This window comes from Haliaeetus albicilla, chromosome 13, assembly GCF_947461875.1.
Source record: "Haliaeetus albicilla chromosome 13, bHalAlb1.1, whole genome shotgun sequence".
NCBI classification, from domain to species: Eukaryota; Metazoa; Chordata; class Aves; order Accipitriformes; family Accipitridae; genus Haliaeetus; species Haliaeetus albicilla.
This window is the reverse complement of record NC_091495.1, coordinates 41,925,649-41,949,976: the sequence shown is the minus strand read 5'-3', so window position 1 is coordinate 41,949,976 and position 24,328 is coordinate 41,925,649. Positions and strand designations below refer to the sequence as shown.

The 24,328-nt window shown below is 49.5% G+C and overlaps 1 protein-coding gene across 1 annotated transcript; it reads left to right on the top strand.

The window, feature by feature from the left end:
- The first annotated feature begins 1,849 nt into the window (after positions 1–1,849).
- On the top strand, positions 1,850–23,016 carry TACR1 (tachykinin receptor 1). Its single transcript, XM_069801145.1, has 5 exons — positions 1,850–3,367; positions 13,197–13,391; positions 17,346–17,496; positions 17,753–17,949; positions 18,350–23,016. Exons 1-5 carry the CDS (start codon positions 2,967–2,969, stop codon positions 18,639–18,641), a joined length of 1,236 nt encoding a protein of 411 aa, XP_069657246.1. The 5' UTR covers positions 1,850–2,966; the 3' UTR covers positions 18,642–23,016.
- The last annotated feature ends 1,312 nt before the right edge of the window (positions 23,017–24,328 follow it).

The window sequence follows — 24,328 nt, the reverse complement described above, 5'->3', positions numbered from 1 at the left end:
CCCCCCCAGACTACCCAACACTCAGCAGCCTGAACATGCCGATACACACATGTCCCTTCTAGAGCCTGCTTTGGTCCAGAGTTCAGGCTGCATTTCAATTCCTTGCACAGCAGCAGCACAGTTAAAAAAAAGAGCTGGTTCTTTTCAACAGGAGCACGCAAAGGCATTGCCCCCTTTTTCCTAATGGGGAAACTGAGGCAGGAAGCAGGGATGTGCTCTCTTTCAGCCCTGCAATGGTCCTTGGGCTGATGCTACCAGCTTGAAGCAATTCGGGGATGGAGGGAGCAGGAAAGGGTTTGTTGGCGTGGGAAAGGATTTGCTGGGGTGGGCTGAGATGGCTGCTAACATTGTCCCCACCTGCCACAGCGTCCCCTCCTTTGGGGTTCACTGTTCACCAAATTTATAGCAATGCCCCAAAACAGCCTGGCAGGGGGGAGGAATTGGAAATACCATCACCAGGGAGCCTTCCCCAGCCCCGGCAGGCTGTTCACCCATTCCTCCTCCTGCATTTTTAGGCAATGCTGCCATCGAGTGGTCCGGGAGCATCCAGATGCGGGAAGAGCGCTCAGCCACCGGCCTGGACCCCTCTGCGGTCACCCAGGCAGCTCCTGCTCCCAGGGCTGCTGGAAACGCGGAGGCCCTGGCTGAATATATCTCCTCCTTCATCCGTCCTAGGGTTAAAAAGCTCAGTCTCACTTCAACTACTGACCTGGCACTGGGGACTCAAGATTTTCAGTCCCTCAGGTTTCCCTAAGCGCTTGCTCCGGCGTAAGAGCCGAGCATCCTCCCTCCACGATACTCAGCTGTGCAATTCCAATCCGATTTTCTCCCAGTTTTCAGGGAGCCGCAGCTTTACCTGGGAGCGGTTCCTCCAGCTCAGTGCTCCTCTTCCACCCATTTGGGAGGCTGCGTCCTGAGCACACGATTTAGGAGCATCCATTAGCGAACTGGAGGGACGCGCTCAGATTTCCAAGGTGATTTTCCTCTTCATTGGTGCATCCCAAGGCAAAACCAGCTCTCCTGGCAGGCAACAACAGTCGTTAGTTTTTTTGCCCACACTTGGCAATAACACAGCACTGGAGGAGTAAGGTAAAATCACCTTTGTCTGGTGGATATTATAAACCCGGACTGTGGGATGGTGCAAATCTCTATTTGCAGTTTAATTAGATTCCAACAGCTTATTCATGGGAGAAAAGATTCTTTAGCGGAGAAGGTTTCGCCAGCCCAACAGGAGCCGTGTTTGCTTTATGAGCAAAGAGGCACTAAAATGAAACGTCCTATTTGCAGTGGTAGGAAGCCGGTCGCATCGGAACGGGAAGACCTTTTCCTTCTTCGAGAAGTCAAACATTTGCTTTGTTCGTCGGGGATGCAAAGCACTTGCCAAGCACAACGTAACGCCGGTTGGAGAAATGCCACGGCTGTTATATTGGAAAGCTTTATAATATATAATATATAGAAGCTTTACCATTATCAGCATGTTTTAAACTCCCGGTGACTTTTTAGAGCCCATTTGGCCCAGACGCCCGTCAGCCCCCCAGAAGGATGCAAAGCACAGGAAGAATTTGAGGGCAGAGAGGTTGGAGAGGGGATGAGGAGGGGGGAAAACGGGGGGGGGCGGGGAATCCCGGGGTCTCCTGTCCGCTGGGAAGGGCAGCTCTCCGCTGCGGGGAGCGGCGAGGGGAGGCCGGGGGGGGGCTGCAGCTCCGGGACCCGGCAGAGCCCCCTCGGGCAGGGCAGAGGGGAGCGGGGGGGCCGGGGGAGGGCTCTCCGGGCCGGCTCTGCCCACCGCTCGCTGGCACCGCCCGCGCCGCTTAGAAAAGCCCCGGTCGCGCCTCGCCCGCCGCAGCCGGCTCCGCGGTACCGGCTGCGCCCCGGAGCCCTCCGCGGTCCTGGGCCCGGAGGGACCCGCAGCCCGGTCCGGCGGCATCCCGAACCGGGAGGGGACCCGCAGCCCGAACCGGTCCTCAACCGGCAGGAACCCGCAGCCCGCTCCGGTCCTCAACAGGGAGGCACCGGCATCCCGCATCCCTCATCCCGCTCCGGTCCTGAACGGGGAGCGACCCGCATCCTGCTCCGGTCCTCGACCGGGAGGAACCCGCAGCCGCAGCCCGCTCCAGTCCTCAACCGAGAGGGACCCGCATCCCGCATCCCTCATCCCGCTCCAGTCCTGAACGGGGAGGGACCCGCATCCCGCTCCTGTCCTCAACCGGGAGGAACCTGCATCCCGATCCGGCTGCACCCCGAACCGGGAGGGACCCGCATCCCGCTCCGGTCCTCAACCGGGAGGAACGTGCATCCCACTCGTGTCCTGAACGGGGTGGGATCTGCATCCTGAACCGCCTGCACCCTGAACTGGGAGAGACCCGCATCCTGTTCCAGTCCTGAACCGGGAGAAACCCGCATCCTGTTGTGGTCGTGAACTGGGAAGGACCCGCATCCATCTCTGATCCTGAACCAGGAGGAATCTGCACCCTGGTGCAGCTGCAGCCAAGCCTGGAGGGACCCGTGCCCTGAACCAGCTGTGCATCCCAGTCCAGCTGTGCTCGAACTGGGAGGGACCCGTGCCCCAAACCAGTGGTGTGCCTTGACATGGCTGGGCACCCTGCTCCAGCTGCACCCAGAGAGAGGAGGGACCTGAACCCCAAACCAGCCAAGCACCCCAAATAAACTGCACCCTGAACCAGAGGGGTCCTATTCCCCAAAAGTGGCTGCACCCTCAAGCAGGAGACACCTATGTCCTGAACCAGCTGTGCACCCCAAAATGGCTGCTTTCTGAACCAAGAGGGAGCTGCACCCCAAACTAACTGTGTCCCCCAAACTTGTCGTACCCTGATCCTGCTGCGCCCTAACCAGGGGGGACCTGCACCCCAAAAGCATCCACATACCCTGATCCTGCTGCACCCTAAACGAGGAAGGACCTGTGCCCCAAAGCACCCGTGTGCCTGGTCTGGCTGCATCGTGGCGCGATGGATAACGCTCTGCCGCTGGAAGCGGAGCTGGAGCACCAGTGGCTGTTCAACGGCTCCCTGAATGAGTCCTTCACGAACCAGTTTGTGCAGCCCCCGTGGCAAGTGGCCCTGTGGGCTGTCGCCTACGCCCTCATCGTGGTGGTGTCGGTGGTGGGGAACGTGGTGGTGATGTGGATCATCCTGGCTCACAAGAGGATGCGCACCGTCACCAACTACTTCTTGGTGAACCTGGCTTTTGCCGAAGCCTCCATGTCCGCCTTCAACACGGTGGTGAACTTCACCTATGCCATCCACAATGAGTGGTACTACGGGCTGCTCTACTGCAAGTTTCACAACTTCTTCCCCATCGCCGCCGTCTTTGCCAGCATCTACTCCATGACAGCCATCGCCCTGGACAGGTGAGTTCTGAGCATCAAACCCCAAACCCTCCCTGGCACCCAGGTCTGCCTCCACCTGGGTGCTGTGCTCAGCTCCATCTGAACTTCGGTCATGGGAGAACATTGTAATTATAATAAAGCTCGTTTTGGTAAAAGAACGTTAGAAATAATCCCTCTCCCCACCCTGGTTGCAGGTGGCTTTGGGAATCCTTTGTCAGCTCTGCAAAAGGAACTCGAGAAAAGGCTTTGTAACCCCCGTGCATGTCGGTAGCGTGTCTTGGGTGTGCATTTGTAGCATCACTGTCCTCTCCCTTCCCAGCTCCTCTGCAGAGCCATCCATTCTTTTCCCAACCTCCTCATTTAAAAGCAAACTTGATATTTAGCACAAAATGGCATCACCTCATGACATAAAATATATGCCTGTGTCGGACATGCCTCGGCTGTGCTGCAGGAGCTGTTTCGTATCTCTTGATCTGGGTTGGGAACCCAGGAGCCTTGGAGAGAAGCTCAGGCTTGGGAAAGGCATCTTGACTTGGCGGGTGTGTTGTCACGTTGTGTTCTGGTGTGTCACCCCAAGCAAACCCACCTTGATTTTACCAGTGGGGGTCAAGGGGGAGAGGTAGGTGCCAAGGATTTCTCTCATTCAGCTCAATCCAGCACAGCTTAGTTGGGCTTTTGTTTTTTCACTGCCTGGTTTCTGCCGGTGCTGTCGGATGGCTGGGGACTGCCGGCAGAGCGAGATCCCGCTTGCATTTTGCCGTGATCAAAAGTTCAGACAGCACTCGGCAGGGTGCGATGGCACGGGGGACGCTGCCTTTGTCACCCCAGAGGATGCGCCAGGGCTCGAGGGACACAAAACAGCTATGCACCAAGCACCTCCAGTGTGCAGCTCCCCTCTCTTCTCTCCCCCTCCAAGAAATCTTTTATTTGATGGCATTTTCACACCAGTGCTAGAGATAAATCAAGGCTCTCAAACAGCTTTGCAATTCTTGAGTATCGGCGTTTCAAGCGCAACAGATTTTTCCAACGCAACATATTTCCCAAAGACAGCTCGGCTCTGCAACGCCTCTTTTTGGTCCTTCTTCCCAGGGAGTAAAAGACATTTTGGCTGGGGATACAGGCGAAGGGGGGGGGGAGATTTGCATTGCCGTATGCCAGCACATTTTGAGCTGATGTCTAAGTGCTGTGCAAACTGGCACAGATATTTCCCTACGAGAAATTATACTGCTGCCACAACTCATGCACTGACAGCTCGGGACACAGAGCTTGAGATGGATGATGGTCTCTAGTCGTTAAAAACAGGCTCAGGTTTTGTTTCCCTCTGGAGCAGTTACAAGACCCTCTCCCCAAAATCAATCAGACATAGCCAAACTCTCATACCGGAGATGTGAGGAGAATTAAGGCAATAATAAATAAAAAGAGGATACTACCAGTGTGGCTCTGTTCCTACCTGGTGGTGTTGCTGACTCTGTTTCAGGAGTATCTGCATTTCAAGGATGTTGGGGATCAGCCGGCAAAGCCCCTTTCAGGTTAGGGTGAATTAGAAAGATGATTTTTATTTTTTCTAATAGTTTGGGGTTTTGCCTTCGGTCCACACCCTGGAATAACCAGAAAAGCAAATCTGCCAGGGGAAGCTGAAGGAGCATGTGTAAAATGGATAACAAAGGCAGGTCTGGGAGCCTGGGGCTGAATTTTGGAGGGGGAATTGGCATTTCCAGCTTTCTTTTTGCATCTGCAAACCCTTAACAGAGGCTTGGTTTTCCCATGACTGGGCTGCAAAACCCATGCGTGCAGGCTTGCCTCACCCACCAAGAAGGACCTGAAAGAACGCATCCTCGGTGTGCAAGCACCTCCTGTACAGAGCTACCTGCTACATTTCTTGGCCCCAAATTTCCAGCCAGGTGGAAATTGGGAAGGTGAAGGCAGCAAAGCCCATCCTCTGCCCCTCCAGGCAAGCAGCACGCAACATCTCCAAGCACTGGAAAATTTCTTGTTTTCCTGTGTCTGAGACCTGACAATAGTAACTTAAATGCGTGAAATGCAGGAACTTGTTCCAGGAACCAAAAGGGAAGAATTTGTCCTGGCAAGCAGCAAAAAGCTGTGTGGGAACAAGCAAAGCAAGCACCTGAATTTGGAGCATCAGAGCCAGGTACACTCAGCAAAATGGGTTATATTCACAGCCAGGACATATCTGAAATCAAACATGACTGCAGTTCTGATTTTCATCAAAAACTAGGAAAGCAGAATTTAATGTGCCTTGTGTTCCCGAAGTGTATTAAGCCATCTAGCAGAGTGGTTGGATATGGAATCTGAAGGCTCAGAGGAGCCTCAGTCTGCAGATTGCTCCCCTAAATCATCTCCGCTTGTGCTTTCTGCAAGCAATTTCCAGAACATCCTCGCCGGAGGATACGAAACCGCCTCGGAAAGGCTCGGCACAGCCGTAACAGAGTCGTTGAGAGAACAAGTGGGGAAGTGGGTTTCATTGTCCCAATGGCTTTTTTTGCAGGACCCCTCATGGGTTTGTGCAAGAAAAAAAGGCTTTTGCTTGAAGCTAGATCACCCGCTCTTTCACCAGGACCTATTTCAGCCTGGGCACAACCGCTCTGAAAAAAAAAAGAAGTTAATCCTCTAGCGAGTGTTATTCTGAACCCTGCAACAATAGCAGGAAATTCAGAAGTCAAGGCTGGCAGCTGGTAAAGTCTGCCTAGCATCCTGCAGAAGTGGGGGCCAAACAGCTCGCTTTGGCACTATAAAATTTGCCACGTCCTTCGTTTTCGGGCGTTTCAGTGCCAGAGCACATCACATATCTCTTTCTGGCTTCCAACTCTCCCTGTGAATTAATTCACTTGAAAGAGATAGAAATAAAATCCTGCTTTTTAACAATCTTCCAGGAAAAGTGAGAGCCCAGCAGTGCCCATGGTGAGTCCAAGCTAATTTGCAGCCACGCTTAGAGGAAAAAAAAAACCAACTCTGGACATCTCTAAATTGCAATATCTATGGCCCATGGGATGGAGCATCACTGTTGCTGTTTTCTCTCTCCTTGGGACCTGGATTCATCTCTGAGCACCACCACTCACCTGCACCGTTAGCAAACTTCTGATGGAGGAATGAGTTTCCATGATAATGGACGACTGGGAATGCAACCAAAGGTGAAGATCTTAGATTACTTGCAGAATCAAAAAAAATCATCTCTGAGCTCAAAACTTTAAGTGACCCAAGCCGAAAACACCGCAGACTGAACAAATCCTGATGAGAAGGGTGAGAGCCCTGCCATGAACTCAGGGTGAAGACAGACTGTGCAGCACTTGTGCTATTTAATACAAAGCAATTTCCCTTTTTCTGCAAAGTGTCCTTTGCTCTAAAGCAGCTATAAAAACAACATAAGGTGGGACTAACCTCCTGCAACTCCTAGACCAACTTGCTGCTTTTCCTCATTAAAAGAGCCTTCTCTCCGACCTCCACCAGCACCAATGCTGTCAGACCAGCATGCAGAGCTGGGCAATCCAACTGGGATCTTATTCATATTTCCTTTTTTATTTCCAAATGGATTATCAAATTATATTAGGTGTCTTAAGATCCATCAATTTGCTAGCAGGAGCTGCAGAAGAAACATCAAATCTGCGAACCTTCATTCACCACAGCAGCATCTAAAATTGCTAGTTTGCAGCTAAGAACTATTAATATCTCCCCAACCACATACTATTTGCAGCAGAAAAACCGGCTCAGAAAATTATTTACTGCTTGCAAGCTTGAACTCCCAGGTTGGATGAACCTGCTGAATATCAGGAACATATTTGCCAGCTCAGCGACCCCATGCCTTTCCCGAGAGGTGATTACTGCAGAAAGAAACCCTCCGGAGAGGACAAATTACATCAGCGCACAGACAGATTAATTAGTCATTTACACCCTAATATAGCACCAGGGTTTTTTTTTTTTTTACTCTTGACTTAATGGACTTCTGGGGAGCAGGACTTTGATCTGCGCCTGGTGCTGTGTAATCTTGCTCTGCTGGGATGTAATTTGGAAGATGGAAGAGGAAGGGGGAAGCAAAAGGTGCCCGGGGTTTAAGGCCAGCATTGCCTACGCACCAGCTAGCACTAACCGAAGCAACTTTTTGCATTCCTGAAAAATGAAGCACCACTGAACACAGCAAAAACCCTACAAAGCTGCTGGATACCCAGCATGGAGCTGGCTCGAAGCATTGATTTCCCAGCTGGGGTTAGAAAGCAGGGGGACGGGGATGGACAAGGGAACGCCTTAGTAAGGTGTCACTCATCAAGGCTGGTTTATGGCCCTGCTCCCAGCAGTAGTCTCTGATCTGATGGGTATTAACTGGAATTAATCCCCCCCCAATACCCACTAGATATGAATTCAGCCTGTCAAAAAATAAGTTACGTCTTTTTTTCCCCCTCTCCTTTGGAAAGAAGAAGGGGCTTAAAATTCCTGTGGCAATAAATATAGAACTAAGATGAATTAGCAACAGTCTGGTGGCTGGGAGATGCAGGAGGCTCAGGTTTTAGACAAGCTTTTGGGGTGACCACAGTGCTCATCTGCAAGCTGGGCGCTGGCACAAGCCACTGTAGGAGTTTGAGGGCGTCTGGTGAGATATTTGGTTTATTTTATATGGCTTGCTTAATTTATTCTTAATTCCTCAATGGCCCAGTGGGAACCACTCATGCACTAAGTGTGCCAGGTCTTATGGGTCACCAGCCCTATATTTCATGTAATTTATGTTCTGCCCCTTCACTGTCCAGCTACAAACCAGTGCCAGGACTATCTGGTTCATAAGGTCATATAGGTGCCTCGAGTAACAGCATCTGTAGTCCCTCAGTGGGGCTGACTGGTGCTTTGGGTCCTCGTCTCCCATCCCACCCCGATGCTGCCGGCAAGCGCAATGAATGCAGGAGGGAGCTCTACACCTCCTTAACAGCCTGCTGCAACAAACTGGGGTTTGATCCTGTTTTGCTTGTATTTGGCTTTTAAAACCGAGTGTGCCCGTGGGGTTTGCAATGCAAGAGGTGCTGTGCAGGAAGGCAGGGGAGGTTGCAAAGGTGCTGGCGTAACTCAGATCACTGTTTGGCGGCGGGTAACATGTCCTTTTCGATTGTGCTTGAAGGAAATACCGCACTGCTTTCAGAAAGGAAAGATGCTGTGCCGTACCAGTGCTGTGGGGAAATGCCGGTGAGAAACCTGCAGCCTTCTGCTTGACGAAGGTGCTTTGCCGAGTGTTGACCATCACTCAGGTCTCAGGGCAGGAGCGCGCTGTCCGTCCCTCGGTTTGGATGATCACTGTTTTATGTCAAAGCAATAAATAGGAGGAAACAGCTGCTCGCAGCGCCTTCGTCCCCAGCGTCGTGTTTCAGGCACGCAGGGCTCGCCTAGCCTCCTCGGCCATCATCCAGATATGAGGTATTTGGGGCCAGCGCAACAAGGCCAAGCTTTGCTATGCAAACCTGCTCGAGGGATGGTATTTTTGCATCCATGTTGTTGCGACGCAATCCTCACAGAAAGCAAAAAGGCAGGTTTTTCTCTATGGAGAAGCTTTTCGTTTCTTGGGCAGGAGGGACCTGGAGCCATGGTGGAGGCATTTGACCCATGTGGATCCAGAGCGTCTGCTCTGACTTGGTTGCAAACTCCCCTGGCACTGACTCTGCACTAAACCCCTCTCTGCTCAGGACAGGAAATTGTTGTGCAATAAAACACACAGAACAAACTCTGCATCCTCTTGGTTACTCATCTCTTATCTCTCGTATCCTTATTGCTTAATGAAGCAGATAAGGAAACTCTAGGATGAAAGACGTTTCATAAATTTTTGCTATTATATTAATCTCATCTCCATGAGGGTGGAAACAATTGTGTAATATTAGTTATCCAGGCAGACTCCAGATTTCCAGATGCAATTAATAGATGGCTACGCTGCCTCAAATACAGTATCTATTTAATAACTGATACACTTGGAGCTATCCTGGTACAAAGTTGTACTCAAATGCTATTGTATTGTCATGTTAACACTGCCCCAAAACACAATAAAATATTTAAACAACAGCAAATGGCATTACCAGCATAATGAAATAGCATCTGGCATAAAGTTGTGTGCTTTAGTACCAAGCCCATTAAACATGGTGGATTTAAAACATTAAACATGGTGGGAAAGGTGCAAGGAAAATGCAATTGCACGGGCATCAGGTCTCTCCTGCAAGGAGCTGAGCAGCCCTGAGCTTGCAAACCTTAACGATGGTTTGCACTCAAACGCTGCGCTACCATCCACAAGGAGAGCAACTGCAGATCATTTTATTTTGAGTAACAGGTATCAGTAAGTCTTCCCAACCCAACATCTTCTGCAGGCAAATGGCCCCATTCCCGGTACTACCCCCATGCACCGCCTGCACGGGGAACAAAACCTTTCCCTAATGCAGGAAATCTGTCCTTAAATTCTCAACCAAGACCCAACTCCCTGTGACAAATTAGGACTTGAAGACCCCACGGTGGTTTGTCACCCACCACAGCAGCGAGGGCAGGATGCTCCATGGGGACGTGCTCCTCTCCCTCACCTCCCAGGAATGACCATCCCCAGCAAACCGCAACACCCCATTTTTTTATGGACAGGAAAACTGCGCTCTTGGACGGCAGAGAAAAAAAAATAAATCTCTCTAATAGGATACAGCATCTTAGGGAGATGGGAGGATTGGGGCCACAGAGGCACTTTGCGAGGAGAAATATGAGCTAATAAACTCATTAGCCTTGTTTTCAAGAGCACACTTCTTGCTGGCGTGGCTGGGACCTACGTGGCCAAGCCAAGGAGGGCAGCGGCTTCCCAGCACTTAAGCTCTGATCGATGCCTTTTGTGCCCAGCACTGCAAAACTACACACAGGGCCAAACGCCTGCCAGCACCTTGCAGACACACCGGGGTGTTGCAGCTGCATTCCGTGCCTGCGCTCTGCATTTCCATTTGAATGCAAACTTGTTGGTATTAATAAAAAATAAATTGATGGGCAAGGTTTTTTTGCTGAAAGGCAAAGTCGTGATGGACGTGTCATTTTTCTTCCCTGCTAAGAAGTGATTGATGGAGGTTTGGCTGCAGCCGCTACCACAGCCTCGCCTGGGAAATCGAACCGACGTGGAAGGGAGAAGACAACCTGGAGCTACCCGCAATACGGCACCGCAGCACAGGGTTGCTTTTCTGCTTTGCATTTGCTTGCTCAGAAGGAAGGTTTTATTTTAGGTTATCCAAAACCCTGCCATAGAAACACATCACAGGAGAGGGTTTGGCTCAAAACTGAGCAGAATGGCAAGAAAGCAAACTGGCTTTTTGGGATCTGTGTTCTGGATGCAGAAAAAGATCCAGTGGTGCCTAAATAAAACCCCAAAACCAAAAATTCAAAGACAGCAATGCACACAAACCTACTGGGTAGAGAAACATGGGAAGTCCAACCGGTCTGCAAGGAAATGAGAGTTATTTTAGCATGATGGACCCAGCGCTGGAAGAAGGCAAAAGAAGCTGCTTTGCTCCCTGTACTGATGCTTTTCCACCCTAATACAAGCAAGACGGCAGCTGCCATCCAAGCTAAGGTGGCCACGAAACCATATTCTCTGCTCCCTCCCTCTCCCCAGTTTGATTTTGCATCAAATGTTCTTGTCAAGCAAAGGAAGACCAAAAAAAAAAAAAAAAGGAAAATAAAAAAAGGAAGTAGTTTTTAAAATGTTAGGACAATTTTTTGCTTAGTGATACAATTATTATATAATTATACGATATCATAATATAAAATAATGGTCTAATTATTTTCAGGATGTTTGTACATTTCCATCTATCTCCAGCATTTTTATGGTCTGTAATACCAGCTCCTCCAAGCAGCCCAGACCCTTTTTATCATTTTTTTTTTCTTCCCCGTCAGAGCCCCTGTCTGGGAGAACTGTTATTATTCCCATTTTTAAGCCTGATGGGTGGCTGAACTCAGAGCATCCCTAAGGGAATATTTCGGAGGTCTCTCCGGAGCGATGGATTGGGAATCACTGCTGAAAAATAGGATTTGGGGCCAGTTTTCCTCAAAGCGCTGCTAGCTTGCTCCCTCCTGCCTCCCTGATGCCATCCTTGCAATGCCAGCGTGATCAGATGAATTTCACAGTCTCCTTTCCACCACGAGACAGTGTTTCCACCACAAGACAATGGCAGCTGGAACGGTCTCTAGATGATGTGGTTGGGGTTTAGTTCATCATTACGGCAATTATTTGGAGGTTTTATCAACCACAAGGGCTCCTGCAGATGCAAAGTGCTTTAAACCGATGAGGAAAGTCCTCCAAAGTGCACTGGCAGAAACAAGGTCGGAGATGTAAAAGAATTTCTGGCTGGTTGCAATCAAGCGCTGGCTTTGCTTTCTGGAGGTTTCAGCCTCAGATGTGTCTCCAGGCAAGTATTTAAACAGAAATGGCTCAACTTTTGTGGAAACCTCTTGTTTTCCACCATTTGCATGCTTGAGCTTGAACTGTCAGGTCGAGCACCAGCAGCAAACTCAGGCATGTTGAATTGGGAGTGTAAACCCAGGGTAACCCTCTTGGAACCCCATGATAAAGCCCACCCAAACCTCGTCCAGCTCAGCAAACTCACCAACAAGGGGCTCAGCCAACGCCAGGTGTTTGAAGGATGAGGACGAGGACGGAGACGAGTCCTTGCAGGGTCCCAGGAAGCCCATCGCAGTCCAACAAGGGGAGAATGAGAAATGCAGGTGCAGAAACCAGGAGACCTCGGTGCATCGCCAGCCACTGTGCCAGAGCATCACTAACACCCATTGCCTTGGCTCTTTCTAACCAGCTTCGATTTCAGGTACCAACCAGCCAGAGGAGATTTTCGAGGGGTAATTATCAGGTGGATTTGGTGGATTTTCAGCTGCACAAAGGCGATAAGGTTTGGTACCCTGGAGCAGAGGAATAGCTGACAGCAGTACCTCCTGTGTATTTATATATTCATGCCTGTGTCTTTGCCCCTGCAAGTGACCACCCAAAAATGCATCACAGTAAGTATTTTCCATCTAGGAAAAAAATTAAAAGGAAAAACTTTTCATTCTCAGAAAGGAGAAGGGATGAAGGGAGAAATAGAGGAGTCTGCAAATGCCTCGGGCGATAACTCATGCAGAGTGATGCAATGTTTCTCCTCTTTCCAAAGCTTGATGTGGAGCGGGGGGCAGAAATAAAATAAAAAACTTGTGACGTTCTCACTTAATCCTTCTAGAGCTGCTGGCTGCTGCCAGGTTTGCACAACTAGATTTGTGGAGGGATAAATTCAATCCGCCTTGTCGCCACTGGAGCTTTCCTCACATATGATGACTGATGTTCTGGGGAAAGAGCCCACGAGCCAGGCAGATATAGGTGGTATCTCAGATCACCTATCCCACGCTGGTCCAGCACTCTTATTTTTGGTTCCCCTCCTGTAACACTTGGCACTGTGATCTACCACAGAGATATGATTTTGCACGGGTGCAAAACTACCGGGTGCTGCCAAAGCGGCTGCTGCCAGACGGCAGCATCACGGCTGGCTTTGTACAAATTGGTCTTTGCAGAAGCAGCCGGTTGCTGGTTGCGTTAGCAAAGCTGTTTTTCAGTTAAAAGTCAATGAGTGTCTCAGACGGGATTCAAATCTCGAGGGTAAGATGTTGCAAGAGAATTAGAGCATCGGCTGGGGAGTCCTCCATAAAGGGATTATTCGATGCCGTTTACATTGTGTGGAGTGAGGGGCTACCAGGATGCATTAAGGGGGTGTCAAAAGTACGACCCCCATGCAAGGGAGGCCTAAAACAGCCCCAAAAGCTGCAACATCGGGGCTTTCCAGCCCTGATTTCTCCTTTTCCCACCTTGCAGGTACATGGCTATCATCCACCCGCTGCAACCCCGGCTCTCGGCCACCGCCACCAAGGTGGTCATCGGCATCATCTGGCTCCTGGCTTTCCTGCTGGCTTTCCCCCAGGGTTACTACTCGGTGATGGAGGAGCTGCCGGGCCGGCTGGTGTGTCTGGTGGAGTGGCCGGAGCACAGCACCAACGTGTACGGAAAAACGTGAGTTGAACTCTGCCGGCAGTGGGGACAAGTCACCGTACAGAAAAAACGCTCAAAAAAAAAAGTCTAAAAAAAGGAAGCGAGGAAGGATGGGAATGGCTCAAAGTTCCTCGGGATGGGGAAATTCTCCCCTTACTCTAGTGAGGGCCAGTGCTATGTAGTTGACAGTAGCAAAATCTCCATCTATATCATCTTGGGGCACATTAAGGTTAATTAAGGTGAGTTTAGTACTGCTCGTCGTCCAAATATTGCCTCATGCTGTGCCATGCTCCCTGCCCTTCTTGGATGCTCATCCTTAAGGGAAACTCATGTAAAACTAAGATGCGGTATTTTGGCTGTGGGGATGGGGTCTGCATTGCCCCCAGGGGCTTATTCATATATGCAGGTATGGCTTTGGTTTTTGCAGCACCTTTCCTGTAATCCATATCTCTAAAGGCTTCCTGGGGTGAGAGTTATTCTTGTAAGAGGTAAATAGGGTTTTACTGGGGGTATCTTGTTCAGGCAGTAACAGAAAAAAAACCCTGGTTTGGGATTTACCGAGTCCAAATGCCCCAAAATTCACTCAACTGCTTAAAAACCAAGCTACAAAAAGAGGCTCTGTGGCATCAGCTCAGGCTGGGAGGCAAACGCTGGGCTAAGATGGCTCAGCAGGAATCTCTTTCCTTCCCGTTAAAGTGCCAGCTAATTACATCTGGCATTTCCAAAGGGTCCGGGCAACCCCGCTGGTCTGCCAGCACAGCGGTCCTCCATAGTTTGCTCTTTGAAGTTCGCGAGTCATGTGGCAAGTTAAATGTCATGAGTTAAGGAAAAAAGGGGGGGGCGGGGGGGGGAGGCATTTGTGATCTCCAGTCCCATGGAGCAATGAATTAGGGCTGTGAAATTGTGCTGGAGCCAAAGCAGGGGACACACACACATGGGGAGGTGTTTAAAGCCAACCTGATCCTGGAAAAGGTCTCTCTGCAAGACAAATGAGATGAGTTTGCCAGTCAGCAGCGAGCGGCGGGTTGCAGAGAGCTGGGCGGTATCATTTATTATCATCTAATTTATTTGCATTGCAAGGCAGGTATGGCAAGAACCAAGCTGGGGCTGGCCCAGCTGATCTCCAGAGGTGTTTTGCAACCTTAATTATCCTAGGCCACCATGATAAATACAGCCAGCACCAAGAAATGCCGCTGGCTTAGACAGCCCACGTGGATGGGATGGGGCTGAGCCCCCCCGGACTGAAGCAGCAACCAGCGCGAGCTGAGGGCCTGACTTCAGCAGATCGTTTGCCGTTCGGCTGTACACCAGGGCCGTCACTTTTTCAAATAGCTAATTCAAGAGAAAAATGCCACCATTAACCTATGAATGATTTGCTGCTGGAAGCCGGGCGCCGCTTCAAAGCCTGAGCATCCCATGCTCTTCGGTGAGCCAGGGGCTCTGCAGACAGATGAGGGCAGCCAGGAAAGCAGATGCTAAACAGAAGCTTTTAAATAGCCAAAACCCAAATAATTTGGTGGGGATTGAAAATAACTTGCGGCTCAGTAGCGTCTCTCCAAACCACGTGAACTCACTTGCACAGCACAGAGCCCGAGATGTTATTTTACTGCCCCAAAATAACTTTGCAGGGACAGGTGGTTGGGCCACTGTCAAACACCCTCCCCTGCTCACATGGCCTCGGGGCAGTTATTTAAGGAAGGCGCTGGCAGCAGCTGGCTTGTTTGCAATGCCATGATGAAAAATAATATTATTTTTTCAGTTCATAGTGAAAATAGGGGACATCTCCCAACACCAGGGGGTTCTTTCTCTTGGCAAATGGAGCCCAGAAAGCACAATCCCGGCATGCAGAGGGTATCAGAGACCAGGACGTGCACGTGAGTTTTTTTTCACCAGGAAAATGTGCCCCTGCTCAGCCAGCTCGTATGGGGGGAAGCGGACGAAGACCTTGGCACAGGCGAGATGCTCTGCAACAAGAGCCGGCAATTCAGCTCGATTCGATTCAGCGGCTGCTCACCACCGCTAACCACTGATTCCCTCTCCCGCTTTTGGTTTCAAAATAGATGTCTGATCTATCCCAATTTCATTAGCTCCCATTTCAGTTTGTTAAGGGAAAGGGAAAAGCTGCTCCACTCGCCAGCTTCTCTGGCAGATAACAGCCCGCGGTGACCGTCTGGGCTTTGCAAGGCAAAAGGAAATGGCAGCCCCGTCCTCCAACACCACTGCCCTGTAACTCCTACAGGCTCCTCCATCCTACACAAGACCCTAAATCCCCACACCAAACACCTTAAAATTACAAAACCTAGGCTTCACTAAATGCTCTGATCCTGCAATTCTTGTAGACAGAATAACATACGGATGGTTTCAAATGGAGACCGGTTTTCAGTGCCCAGGGTCCAAAAACAATACGTCAGGGCTCTTTGGAAATCCCCGCCCCTACCATGTGCAGGCAGCTCTGAAAATAAGGATCCGTCTTGCTTACATTATCTAATAGCTCCTCTGGGGCATTTCTGCATCGCTCTCAGCTGTTTGCAGCTAGTTTAAGACCCTGCATTACATGGGAACCGCAACAAAATCTTCATCGCAGAGCCACAGAGACGCCTCTTTAATTAGCAAAATAGAAAACAGCCCTACAAAATCCAGCTGAAATGTGATTAGCGCTGGGCAAAGAGGAGGCCAAATGAGATTGCAGGTACAAAACAAGGAGGAGATGGCGTGGCAGCACAGGTCTGGGGCCAACCCCATTCCCTGCGGGAGTTGCACCAGGCATGAGCCTGACCCATTCGTTACACTTTGGAGGTATTATTCAACTGAAGCTCCTGGGAGGACGAGTGAGTGCAAGAGCGGAGTGTGGCTACATGGCCTGAACCACCTTGAACAGATGTAGCACCTTGCATTCAATCAGAAACGCACCCCAAAAATGCATGCAAAGACCCTAAAGCGGTTGAAAGAAAATTACCTCTAGACCTGGTGGCACACATAATGCTTTTCAAGCCAGCACTCTGCAAGCCAGCTGCATTTCTATACCACTATTGCTCATCTTTCTGCAGGAGAGAGAGGTTTTTGCAAGCTCTGATGGTAGGAAGGAACCTGCAAGGTCAAACCGTCTGTCCCCATCCTGTTTGTTAAAAACAGTATTATTTTTTTCCTTTTTAAACCAGCTACTGTTCAACACAAATCCTTCACTGAACCCACTGCAATCCCAGTGGCTATTGCAACCTGCCACGGCTCCACAGACTTCATGACAAAACAGTCTCAAGCCTGAGCTATCAGTTTGATCCAGACTCTCTCGTTTGATTTTGGACATATTTATACCCATTATAAACAAACACAAGTTCCTGCCCCTCCCGCAAGCCTGGAGAACTGACCTGGCCACTGAACTCACAGAAAAGTTTTAATAAACCTCCATGAAAAGGGTTTAGGCTGTGGTTTTGGGGACTGGGGTTACGCTTGTGCCACCTGAGCCCAGCAAAACCGATGGTGGACCAGGATTTAGGCAAGCTGCATCCAAGACCCAGTGTTTGGCCTGGACGGAAAGCCTTTATTTCTTCAGCTTAATATTCCCATCCTTTATATGTCAAAAAACCCACATTTGCTCCTGCAGGACTGCCAGATAAAAGGTGTGATAAGAGCAAGCATTCATCTCTAGCATAATCTGGGGTGTAAATAGGGTAGAAGTGAGAGTAGAGCCACTCCAGCTAAAACATCCTTGCCTTATGAAGGTAACTCAAGTTCTTCACTGGCCTCTACATCCTATGCCACGAGGGTGCTAGGATGCCAAAGGCTGGCAGAAGAGGCTTGGAAAAGATTGGGGTGAAAGTAGGGAGTCCTTCCCAGTCCGAGCTCTGCAGGCAACATGTCTGCAGGAATTGTGCCAAATTCTCTTTGCCCCTGTAAAGCACTTAGCCTTCAAGGTCAGTTTGCAAGAAAAAGACTGAACAGGTAGAGGAAACACTCAATGACGATCATTTTTTCTAGGTATCACTTCTGCATGACCATCCTCATCTACTTCTTGCCGCTTCTGGTGATAGGATGTGCCTACACTGTGGTTGGTATCACCCTCTGGGCAAGCGAGATACCCGGCGACTCCTCCGACCGCTACCATGAGCAGGTCTCAGCTAAGCGGAAGGTAAGGACCTCTGAGCACAGTAGGAGCCATAATTCACGCCCGATCCCAACTAACCACAGCCAAAAATACTTCATTAGGGGTGGAAACAGGTCAGGACTTATTGCATGGATGTTGCTAATGGAGCAGATGTGTGTCCTCCGTGAGTGTGGATGGTTTAACCAAGATGTCAACCATGTGTTCCCAGTTGGCAAGGTCTCCAAGGTCCACAGGTGTCCGACGGATGACTTAGCTTCCCTGCCCTCTCTTGTCCTCACAGGTAGTGAAGATGATGATCATCGTGGTATGCACATTCGCGCTGTGCTGGCTGCCCTACCATATCTACTTCACCCTGCAGTATTTCAACCCCGAGTGGTACCTGCAGAAGTTCATTCAGCAGGTCTACCTGGCTGTCATGTGGCTGGCCATGAGTTCCACCATGTACAACCCCATCATCTACTGCTGCCTCAATGACAGGTGGGTTTCAAGTGACTTTCGGCAGCATCTTGGTGCAACAGGGAGCGGAGGAGGGGGAGATACAGAGGGGTCTGAGGAAGGAGAGTATGGATGGAGAGTTTTTCCAGGACGGTTCTGTCCCATCTTCTGCCAGGGGCTGCTTCCAGCAGATGCAGGGACGATATAATACTCACCTAAATAAGGCTCTCCTGAAGCCCCTGTGGGATTTGAGGGCAGGTATCAAAACAGTCCTGACTCCTAATTGGGATTCATCAGAGGTTTTTCATCCCCTTAGTGAAAAGCAGCAGGGTTTTTTTATTGTTTAGCAGTGCTTAGCTCTGTCTTCCCACTCCTAGCAAGGTCCTTTTGCCATCTCCACATCCCTCACCCCTGCCTTTCCCCACATCTTCTGTCCCTCCAGGTTTCGTGTGGGGTTCAAACACGCCTTTCGGTGGTGCCCCTTCGTCAGCGCCGGTGAATACGAGGGCCTGGAAATGAAGTCAGCCAGGTACCTGCAGACACAGAGCAGCATGTACAAGGTCAGCCGGATAGAGACCACCATGTCCTCGGCAGTTGGCGCGGCCGAAGAGGAGCTGGAGGAGAGCAGCAAGGCCAAGCGTCTCTCCGTAGACATGACCTCCAACGGGTCCTCCCGCAGTGACTCCAAAACAGTCTCTGAAAGCTTCAGCTTCTACTCCAACACGCTCACCTAAGCAGCTCCCCAGCTCCGTCGGCCGCTCACAAGGGTGCCACCATCCCCTCTCCCTCACTGGGATGCTCCGGCGCTCAATCCACCCAGCGTCATCGCCCTGGTTTCTGATGTGCCGGCTTTTTTCCCTGCTGTTTTACTGTCTCTTGCTGTGCTGCTCACTCACCATCCTTGGGCGAGCCCGAGAGCAAAAGCTTTGGATTAGTTTCATGTGCTCCACTGTGGCTCGTGTCCGAACACAAGGGAGGTTTGGCTGGCCCCCACCTTGCTCGCTGCCTGGCCAACCCAACATGTGCCGGGCAGGTGGATAGGATGCAGAAATGGGACAGAGCCGGGGTTTTCTCCTGAACCATAAGTACATTGGCAGGTGCTTCCCTGCTCTCTGCAAGGCAGTGGGGATCTCCCAGTGCATCCCACCCCACAGGAAAATGAACGAGTCTTGCACTTTCCTCCTCCTTGAACTTCCTTCTCCGTGTTGCTCTTGGTTGAATATCCAGAGGGGTATTCAATTAAAAAAATCCAGAAAAAAAATGCTGTTTTCAACTTCAGGAGCCCACAAATCCATGGGGCACCACTGGCCACTCAATGCTTCAACTTAGATCCAGGCATTTCTGCACTGTCTCAACTCATCTCCAGCACCCGCATCCCTCTGCACAATGGGTCTTCTGTTGCCACTCCACACCACAGCTCATTGAAACAGGGGTCTCAAGAAGGATTTCTGAACTAAGCCAGACTTTGGTCGCTGTTAATCAACCATATGTGCCAAAAGCAATCACTGTGATTTCCTCAAAGACCCAAGGTGATGTCTCTTGGATAGATTTTGGACGCCTGTGGAGGTCTGGAGAAAAAGAGACTGACTATACTGAAATGTTTTTCATAACCTGGAAATGTCTAGAGCTGCACAGAAAGGGGCCTGGTACGATTCCATCAGTAACACAACTTTTTCCCAGCATACAAGGTTTGAAGGGAGACAAGAATTTTGCAGACATTTTTTACTTGGAGGAGGGTTGAAATGATTCACTTCCACTTTCTGGATTTTGTTTTAACCAGGGAAACTTTTTTCTTTTCATCCCCCGTCTTTTGCAGAAAACATTAAGTTTATGATGTGTACATGGATATATCTAATATTTTAGTCCTGTTATGATGGATAATTTTCACTGGAGCTGTTCATACCAAGGGCTCCTTTGGTCAGCAAATGTACAAACATACACTCAAAAGGAGAAAAAAAAGTAAATAAAATGAGAAGTGGACAAAATTGGCTTGTTGGGAACAAACCCACAAGTTTGGGGGCAATTTGGGGGCAGTTGTATCGACTGCTCCTTGCTGCTGGTCCAATCTCTCACTTTTGGTGTAGAAACCAGACTCCTAAAATGGATTCCACTGCACGATAGAAATGCTGGAGAGGTGCATGATAGATTCGCACAGGGCAAGGAAACTGCTCATTCGTTTTAAAGCAGCTGAAGATCAGACCCTGCTGAGCACACAACAATTTCTGGAAGTAAAGCAGAGATTACTTTTGGAGCTTTTCAACTCTTCAGCCTCCCAACTGGCTGTTGGAAGATCCAGTCATTAATAAATCCCCTGCCACAATGGATCTTGGAGATAAAAATACATATATTTAAGCAATGACTCCAGCGGAATTTAAGCGAATGGGCAAATAGATGGATCCAAGAACAACAAAATGGCTGCAAAACCGGATTGACAAGAATGATCATCTTCATTTTTACCCAAAATCCTGCCAAGTGACATCAGTGAGGAGCAGCTCTTCTAGCCACTTCCATGCTTTTCTCAACTGCTGCGACTATGTGATGTTACAAACTGCCATGTGCTTCGTGCACACACTGGAATACGCTGTTTTTTCCCCACTTAAACTTCCACTTCCCACCATTCTTGTCGCCTTAAGACATATTCCCTTGCCGCTGCCTCCTGCAACCCTGCGGCGTGGAGAAGGGGGAATGGCACAAGCCTGCCTGGGGATTTGGTTTTGCAAAAAACCACCAGCCCTAGGCAGCAGCAATCAAAGGGATGGGCAATGCCAAGGGTTTTAATGCAAGGGTTGGACTTCGAAACTTTTCCCACCAACTCCACAGGAGCTGTGCTGCCAATACACGAGAAGGTGCTACAAACCAGAGCCAAATTCTGATTTACTCCCAGCTGCCAACCCAAATTCAAAATCAACATGAAACCAAATATCTCAAAACGGTCCAGAGAGCCGAATAAGACAAGCAGAGATCTGTTCCATACACCCCATGCACAAGAGTTGTGTCAGGTTGTGAGCCTATAGAAGTCAGCATTAGCAAAAAAAAAAAAAAAAAAAAGAAAAAATGTGTGTGTGTGTGTGTACATATATATAACCATGCTGCCCTTTTGTCCTCCATGTTTTATGCACTTCATGTTTTATGCCCCAAGGATGCTGTGATCATGAGATGTGCAGAGAAACAACTGTCTTCTCACAAGCAACCCTCAGCTTGAAACATGGGATAACCCCAAGGGCGTGCATAGAGACTTCAATTCAAGCTGACAGTTTACAGCCTAAAAAGCTTCTTGTGCATCTTGTAGAAAACTCTCTCTTGAAACAAAGTGGGAAAAATTCCCACCCATTATAAATAGTGCCAACGACCACAGCAGAGCCTGCCTGGGACACCCAAGCTGATGGGAACGTGTCAAGGGATCATTCAACAGATGGAGACCAATGCAGGAAAACCAAAATGTTCTGTGTAAATGGGTACAACACGCCCAGACCCATGTTTTCCTTTCTGCCCTCCAAGTGGCAAGTTATGTTATCGGTGGAAGCAGGAACAGGGATGAGGCTCTTTTCACATTTAGGATCTAGGCCAACCCGCGAGATGGGCTGTTTGGGTCAGGTCTGTGTCCACACACATGACGTGCATCAGGCAACATCAGCTGGTTTCACCAACCTTGGGATGCTCTGTGCATGCAAAAGCCACAGAGAAGTCTTCTTTTGAAGACTAAAAAGCCTAAAACAAGACACCCCTGCCCAGGCTTGGGGATGGGACATCTAACCATATGGTCAGTCCAGCCTCTGCACTATTTCCAGCTCTCCTTTCAAACAGGTCAGCTGTAATACAGAGGCTTTTTCTGGTTTATTAAGCCTGCTTCCCTAGTTCGCTTGCAGATCTCTGATTAGAAAGTCAATTGCAAAGCGAGACAGTTTCTTTGTCTCTTTCCTGGCTCTCTGAAATGCAAAATAATAGCATCTGGAGAGAATCACTCAGCAGGTCTGCACACATCCCTTTGCCATCTCCTCCTTGGAGGCACACAGATAACTCCCATCATTGTTAAGGGGAGCTGCCTAAGCCCAATTACAATGCACTCCAAGCCAAAACCATTGCAGAAGGGAGCTCTGAAACCCAAATCCCAGCCCAAAGCCACCTCCTTACCCCCAAGGGATTGATTATAAGCTCAGGATTGCTTCCTGGCACTCAGAAATTGCTCTTCCCACATAGCTCCCAGCAGGAGCATGGAACAGCAAATCCCTGTCTCCGTACACACCTCAAGGTCTGCTCAATTGCTCCAAAATACAACATTTACACACCGTTTCACGTGTGACCATTTATCTCCCACCAGCTCAAAACAAAAAACAGCAGAAACCAAGCAAGATCCTGCTTGCCAGAAAAATCAGGCAGCTTTGCGAATGTGGAAGTCAAAGCAAAGCAGCCTGTACCAATCCCTGTTTTTTGTAGTGCTTGTAATGGGATTGCTGATAGACATGCAAAGAGCTGCCTGCCTACCACTTATCTTTATTATTATTATTTTTATTCTGCTGTCCCTCGAGGGATGCAGTCACTGCTTGGCCCAGCCGAACACACCGCATCTGCCAAAGGGTAGTGACCTCGGATAGGAGTATCTGCTATTTGCTGTGTATTTCCATAGGGCTCATGGGTGCTTTGGGGTTTTTTTCCAGCTTACTGTGTCCTAGTCAGAGCCCTCCTGTGAGATCACACAACCAAAGTGCCCAGCCCAAGAGCTCCTAGCTTTTGCTTACCATTAAAATAATGGTAAGCAGTTGCAGCCCCCTGGAGATGGGACAGTGAGTCCCAAGAGCAGCTGAGGATGAGAGATGACTCTCGGGCGTCTCTGCTCTTAAACTTTCCATCCCAGACATAAAAGGCTCCTGATTCTGTGCAATACGATACAGTCGGGGCCAGGAGGGGAGTGAGGGGACAAGATGGGCTACAACGTACATCTGGGGTTTGGTATTTGGTGTGTGTGGCAGCTGATAGGAGCTTTGCGTGAAGTTCTTCCCATAGCAGCATCTCTACAGAGAAAAAGTCCAACCCTCCTCCCCAAAATGGTCTCTCTCTGATCGTTGGGTTTGTCAAAATGGATTTTCATAAATAAATGTTTCTTTTGTGAGACCATGTTGCAACCGGTTAATTAGCCTGCAACGATGGGAGGTGGCAACTGGTGGCTTGGTGGGAGCGGGAGGAGAAGCGGTAAAAGGCGGCAAAGGCAAAACTAGATGAAAAGAGGGGTGAAAGGCAGGTGGTGGGTTTGGGGGGACCTTCGGTAAGAGGTGGGTTCTCTGAAATTTCACCACTGCAGCAAGAAAAAGGATAACCCTCAAAACTCAGCAACACAGCCACACATCACCGATTCCCAAAGCATGGGAAAGGCTCTAATCGCTCCTCGAATGCAGGGAGGACTTACAGCTGCTCACTTCTCCACACGGGGCTGAAGCAGACGTGTGACTCGAGGATCGTGCATCAGCGACGGCATTTCCACCTATTCAGCTGGCTGCAAGGCAGAGCAATTCCCTTGATGAAGCAGCTAACACTTGGCTCCTCTTTCTGGTTTGCACTTACCAAATCCAACTGCTCTGCTGGGGCAGGCACTGGGACAGCACAATCCTTGGCCTCACCACCCTGATGGGAGAGAGAGTGTGAATGTGAGGAGCAACAAGCCATGCTTCACCTCCCAAGCAAAGCCCCCAACCCAGCCAGCCCTTGCAATCAGCTCCAGCCCACTGTAATTTGTGGTTTTAATTAGAGGAGCTTTGCTGAGGCACAGCTGATTGGCATGGCTTGATAAAAGCCCTGTCCCATGTGCCTATTAAGCTCTTGTTATTTATTTTCATGGGTTATTTTATCATGCAAAGGGGAGAGAAGGAATAAACAGTGTCACACACCGCTGCTGTGCCATGCTTCGTGCAGGCATCTGCTTCCAGCCAAGCCTCCCCACAGCAGAAACCAGAGAGCAGATCCCACTTTAGAGCAGGATTCAGCATGTCGAATCCAAACAAGGGGTCATTTTATTTATCAGCATCAATGCATCATCTTTCCCAGAAGGGTTCGTACCTGTTCCTAAATGCACCTGCACACACACACGCTATATAAAAGCAATGAGAATGTGCTTATTGGTTATAAAAAATACTCATCAGCCACAGCAATCTGCTGCAGAAATAGTACGGGGCAATCCAAATTCCTCATGCCCCGGTTCATTTCGGTTCGCATATTTCCTCCATCTGTAATCCAATATGAAAACCCCCAAAATCAAGAGCTACGTGGTGGGTTTGGGTCAGGGTTGAGGCTCTGGGGAGAATTTAAGGTGGTTGTTTTACAAAGGAGGAGAGGGACAGAGAAAGGGATTATTCCGTGCATTTGCAGCCTGGTGAAGTACTGTGAAGCTCTTCTCTAACTAGCAGCATCCTCCTTCCCTAGCTGAGGCCTT